The sequence below is a fragment of the Somniosus microcephalus genome, chromosome 1 (genome assembly GCF_052327205.1).
Source record: "Somniosus microcephalus isolate GS21.2 chromosome 1, FLI_Smic_1.0, whole genome shotgun sequence".
In the NCBI taxonomy this organism is placed as follows: Eukaryota; Metazoa; Chordata; class Chondrichthyes; order Squaliformes; family Somniosidae; genus Somniosus; species Somniosus microcephalus.
The window spans coordinates 15,748,564-15,754,563 of NC_140987.1; the positions used below are offsets into that span (position 1 = coordinate 15,748,564).

General features: G+C 48.9%; 1 protein-coding gene across 4 annotated transcripts in view; it reads left to right on the plus strand.

The window, feature by feature from the left end:
• The window catches only part of hmgcs1 (3-hydroxy-3-methylglutaryl-CoA synthase 1 (soluble)), a 379,408-nt gene that overhangs the window by 61,180 nt on the left and 312,228 nt on the right, over positions 1–6,000 (plus strand). Inside the window, exon 1 of one of the 4 annotated variants that reach the window (XM_085969037.1) lies at positions 4,504–4,723. The exons of the other annotated variants lie outside the window; for them this stretch is intronic. Within the exon in view, the coding sequence (XP_085825163.1) occupies positions 4,578–4,723 (146 nt within the window). The 5' untranslated portion in view covers positions 4,504–4,577. Of the gene's footprint in view, positions 1–4,503; positions 4,724–6,000 lie in introns of those variants that run through there. 4 annotated transcript variants of the gene reach the window in all.

Sequence of the window (6,000 nt, forward strand, 5' to 3'; positions counted from 1 at the left end):
CATTGGGGAGGGGAGTTCACTGAGCGTGAGAGTACAGAGGGTAGAAACGGTGGGATGTGTCTGCAGGGATGTCACTCGGGTGTCGGCAATGGGCATTGGGGAGAAAGGTACGGGTGCTGAGTGTTGTGAGGAAGGGGTGAAGGCGTGGCTGCACATGATAGGAGAGGCAGTAGAAGGAGTGGGGAGGAGGAGGTACGGTGCGTGGGGAAGGAGTGAAGGCGTGGCTGCACATGGTGGGAGAGGCGGTCGAAGGGGTGGGGAGAGGAGGAGGTACGGTGCGTGGGGAAGGGGTGAAGGCGTGGCTGCACATGGTGGGAGAGGCGGTCGAAGGGGTGGGGAGAGGAGGAGGTACGGTGCGTGGGGAAGGAGTGAAGGCGTGGCTGCACATGGTGGGAGAGGCGGTCGAAGGGGTGGGGAGAGGAGGAGGTACGGTGCGTGGGGAAGGAGTGAAGGCGTGGCTGCACATGGTGGGAGAGGCGGTCGAAGGGGTGGGGAGAGGAGGAGGTACGGTGCGTGGGGAAGGGGTGGAGAAAAGTTGATCCACTTCACTCTCTAAAAAGTGTAGATAAATATTTCCCCTGCAGTGACCTGGGAACCCGGTGTACTGGATAGTGCTAAAAATGATTTACTGTATTCGCTCATTCCGCAAGTCATACCTTTTCCAGGAATTGGCTTCAAGATTCTCCTTTTTTAAGTGCTTTGGAAATCAATAATTATTTTTAAAGTACTGAAAACATCCTTGAGGAACGTGAAGGGTTCCTGGTAGCAGAATTTTGCAACGGCGGAGAGGAAGAGGGCGGCAATGTTTGAGGTCCTGTTGGGGAGGGGAGGGTGTCGGGGGATGACACGCGACAAGTTCTTAAAAGGGTTTTCCCCGCAGAGACCTGGAGAAGCCTGTCGATACGCTGAGTATTTTAAAAGAAAGAACTTTATCTGGCGCCTTTCGCGACCTCCAAACATCCCCAAAGCACTTTACAGCCAATGAAGTACTTTTGAAGTGGAGTCGCTGTTGTAATGTAGGAAACGTGGCAGCCAATTTGCGCACAGCAAGTTCCCACAAACAGCAATGTGATGATGACCAGTTAATCTGTTTTTAGTGATGTTGCCTGAGGGATAAATATTGTCGATCTCGGGTGACTGCTCGGGAACCCCTTTTACAAAACCCCTTGCTTCCTCAGGGAGTGGCAGTATTCCTGGCAACAACCGAGACCATCCTTAAATGCTCCTTGCTTTTAGCGCTTTTATTATTTTAAAAGCACACATAAGGATTTTTTTTAAAAGTCCGTTCCTTGCAGCAAGGATTGCGGCGTCAACGTATTGAGCGCTTCCGACTATTTTGGGCAGTTCAGTGAGTACTTAAAAAGCTCTGATTTCCGGCAAAGTCGGGTCTTCCGTCAGCTGTTGGCCCCTCGATAAAGTGCAAATATCTTCGTGATGAGATCCTGGATGCAAATGCTAATAATTAGGAGACCAGTTGTTAAATGGGTTTTAACACCCAACGTGCATAGCCAGTAAATCGTGTTAACGCCAGCGTGCCCGCTCTAAGCAGTGTAAACTGTACTTTTGACGTACAGCGCCTGTTATGTAGGCAGATACAGCAGTCACGGTATGATTCCCACAGTCAGCAACAACAAAGTGATGCTTGGTGCTTTTAGTTGAGGCAGGAATGTTGGCCAGACCTCTGAGCGTGCTCGTCACTCTGCATTTACTGTGCCATTGGGATCTTTAAATACCCCACCGGAAGCAGGCAGGTGGCTTGACATCTCCTCTGAAGGGTAGTGCCTCTGACTGCGAGCTTGCTCCAAACTGAGCCAAGGTCAAGTCTTGTGAAAAGTCCCACCCAACGCTTCTTGTAAAAGTTGGGTTATGTTATTGCAATGCAATATTGCCCAACCATTGCCCTGCCCTTTCACCTAGATTTCAGGCTGTGTTTTTGAGGTCATGGGTAAGTGGGTCACTGCCAAAGTACATAGTTTTGTGTGGAGGGCTCTGTTTTTGTGAACTTTGTACCATTTGTCTGTTGATAAGCTAGGTAAACACTGGGAGGCCCATTGTGGGGGGGGGGGGCGGGGAGAGGAGGTGGGTTATTGAGGGAAGTGTGACTGTTTGTTTATTGGGTGTTAACTCATTCCATTCTGTAAGCATCAAAGTAAAGAATGTTATTGTCAGGGAACGGAACAACTTTTCTGTTTCAGACCCTCGACGTCAGCGTAAAAAGCCAGACCAGAGTCCAGCACCCATTGCTCTGGCCGTGCGACTCAGCCCCGATCTCGGAAGATGAGCGAGAAACTATTTCCTCTGGTGGGGGGTGGCGGGGGGGGGGGGGGGGAGTCCAGCGCAAGGGGACATGAACTTAAAATTAGAGCCAGGCCGTTCAGGGGTGGTGTCAGGAAGCACTTCTTCACACAAAGGGTGGTGGGAATCTGAAACTCTCTTTTTCCCCCCCCCCCCCCTCAAAAAAAAAAAAAAAAAAAAAAAAACCGTTGAGGCTGGGGCTCAATTGAAAATGTCAAAACTGAGATTGCTAGTTTTATGTTAGGTAAAGGATTCAAGGGATATGGAGCTGAGGTACAGATCAGTCATGGTCTCATTGAATGGCGGATCAGGCTCGAGGGGCTGAATGGCCTCCTCCTGTTCCAATGCTCCTTCGTACTTTGCCAGTTGCGGACACTTCCATTTCCCACAACAAGCTACCCTGTGGCTTCTCTGAAATGGATCGCCATTTCTGTTTGGATCAGTTTTGTGCCGCGGAGCTCGTGAGGAAGCGGGCCGAGACTGCCCAATCTCATTTCACACCGGAACTTTGCAGCCAGTGGACTGAGGTGACTTTCATCCCATCGGGCAGCTTGTTTTTGAACCCAATTCCCAAAGTTGAAATACGATAGCAAAATCCTGCAGATGCTGGAAATCCGAAATAACAACAGAAAATGCTGGAAAAACTCAGCAGGCCAGGCAACATCCATGGAGAGAAAATAGAGTCAACGTTTCAGGTCGAAACCCTTTGTCAAGACTAAAGAAGCACAGGAAATGAAATAGATTAAGAGGCCAGGCTGGGAGAGAACAAAAGAGAAGTGAAGAGACATTAAGAGGTATTCAAAACGAGACGAGATGGTGATCGGACTAATGGAGACAAAAGACGGCTCTAGATTAGGTGTGAAATGCGCTGGCAGAATGGGAGACAGCTACCATGTGGGAGAGAGAAAAAGGGGGGAGGGCCAAAACAAAGGTGTGGATAAAAAATATAAGTAAAAATGCAATAGGGGCTGAGGTTATGATCTGAAATTGTTGAACTCGCTATTGAGTCCGGAAGGCTGTAAAGTGCCTAATCGGAAGATGAGGTGCTGTTCCTCGAGCTTACGCTGAGCTTCCGTGGAACAATGCAAGAGGCCGCGGACGGTGAGGTCCGAGTGGGAATGGGGCGGTGAATTAAAGTGACAGGCGACCAGAAGCTCGGGGTCCCCCTTACGGACGGAACGGTGGTGTTCCGCAAAGCGGTCTCCCAATCTGCGTTTGGTCTCCCCAATGTAGAGGAGACCAACGGAACACCTGAGTTTTTCCAGCATTTTCTGTTGTTATTTCCCAAAGTTGAAAGGCGTCCGTTTAACCTATTGGGCCTCCCCCAATCGTAGAATCATTCCACACAGAAGGAGGCCATTCGGCCCATCCTGCCTGTGCCAGCTCTTTGAAAGAGCTCTCCAATTAACCCCACTCCCCTGCTCTTTCCCCACAGCCCTGCAATTGTTTCCTTTTCCAGTATTGATCCAATTCCCTTTTGAAAGTTACTATTGAATCTGCTTCCACCGTCCTTTCAGGCAGCGCGTTCCAGATCGCAACAACTTTCTGCGTTTATTCTCATCGTATCCCCTCTGGTTCTCTCTTTTGCCAATTACCTTAAACTGGTCGCCTTCTCTTTTGACATTAGTCCTTACTAGGGTACGGTTTCTTCAGGTGTGAGCTGAAAATGGCCTAGGCTGGCATACTTATCAGAGAGAGTTAGTAGATAGCGATCAGGTGCAAAAACATCCGTCGTCCAAGGCCACTCAGGCCAATGAAAGCACCGGTACTGCTGACTTAACGGAAATCACTTAACTGAGGATCAAACTTGGGACTTGTAATCTTTATGGCCTCATTTTGTATACTCTAACTATTGGACCAGTGAGGAACCCTCAGAATGAAGATTCTTAAAAGAACTTTGCCACATGTTTGACCGGCAGTGGTTGACTCCTATTTTCTCTCCCCCTCTCCCAAATACAGAGAATGTTGCCAGATTTAAATTATTTTCAAAGTTTTTGTTTCTGTGAATGACGTATTGAAAGTAGGGGAAATGTCAGAGCTTGCTCGTAATCAGCAGACTGGGTGCCAAACTGGCGGGTAATGATTCATTCGTTGCTGGGACTGCTTTGTTGGACGATGTTTATTGACCTTTGATAGGCTGTGCACAACATGTACTGGGGTGGGGAGCAGGCGAGTCCTCGGGAGCTGTATAAATACAGGCTGTGACGCTGGATGCTCAGAGCCTCAGGATAGCTGTCCCTGCTGTCTCCGGTCTCTCTCTCACACACATACACGCACACAAAATGCTTCGTGTCTTTGCCAGACTCGGCCGCTTTGTGTGTTCGGACAGCGTGTGTACTGGGCAAAACCTCGGCTCCCACTGCGGACGGGTCATTTCCACAACTTTCTTGCAAACATCTGTCGAGGTTAAGTTCCCAGCAACGAGGAGGTAGGTTTTGCGATGATTGTGGGGGATGACTTTATGTGTGTGATTGTGTTGGCTATGTCTCGTTGGGTAGCCCTCTCGCCTCGGAGTCAGAAGGGATTCAAGTCTCGCTCCGAAGACTTGAGCATGTAATCCAGGCTGACACTCGCAGTGTAGTATTGAGGGAGCGCTAATCTGTTGGAGGTGCCGTCTTTCAGATGATACAATTAACCGAGGCCCGTCTGCCCTTTCAGCTGAACATAAAAGATCCCATGGCATTATTTGGAAGAGAGCAGGAGTTATTCTCGGTGTCCTGGCAATATTGACCCCTCAACAAACATCAGTAAAACAGATTAACCGGCCACTATCGCATTGCTGTTTGTGGAGCTTGCTGTGCGCAGATTGTCTGGCACATTTCCTACATTACAACAATGACTACACTTCAAAAATACTTTATTGCTGTAAAGCGCTTTAGGACTTCCTGAGGTCGTGGCAGGCGCTGTAGAAATGAGCCTTTTTGTGCGTGCCTGTCCTGGGGTGGTGATGGGCGCTATATAAATACAAGTCTTTGTGTGTACGGGTGCAGCTGGTGAATGTTGGGTTCGTATCCCGTAGATATTTGGTTACTGGATGTAGTGTCAGGGCACTGGATTGGCGGGTGCACGGGAAGTCTCTGCCACATTTTAGTGCCCCAGCACATCTACTTCAGAATTGCCCCATCTCTCGCGATCTTCTACCCAGTTTTCACTCCACCTTGCTACGTCCCACCCTGCTTTGTAAAATCCACCCTCCCTTTGGTTCCCCATCCGAGCCTTTCCATTGCCCCCTCCGCTCTTTGCCCATGCTTGCCGCTGCCCAATGTCTCCCTCTCCTCATTACAAAGCATGGTGGGGTGCCCCCTGCATGTGAGGGGCACTACACAAGTACAAGTCGTTGTGAAATCACAATTCTGCCCTTTTAGTTTAGGTGGGGAAAAACTCTCAGTTTTGCAATTTATTTGCACATTCCTTTGTTACGTTACATAGGAACAGGAGGAGGCCATTGAGCCCCTCGAGACTATTCCGCCATTCAATGAGATCATGGCAGATCTGCGATCTAACTCCATATACTCGCCTTTGGCCCATATCCCTTAATACCTTTGGTTAACAAAAAGCTATCAATCTTGGATTTAAAATTAACAATTGATCTAGCATCAATTGCCGTTTGCAGAAGAGAGTTCCAAACTTCTACCACCCTTTGTGTGTAGAAGTGTTTCCTAACTTCGCTCCTGAAATTCTGGCTCTAATTTTTAGACTCCCCCC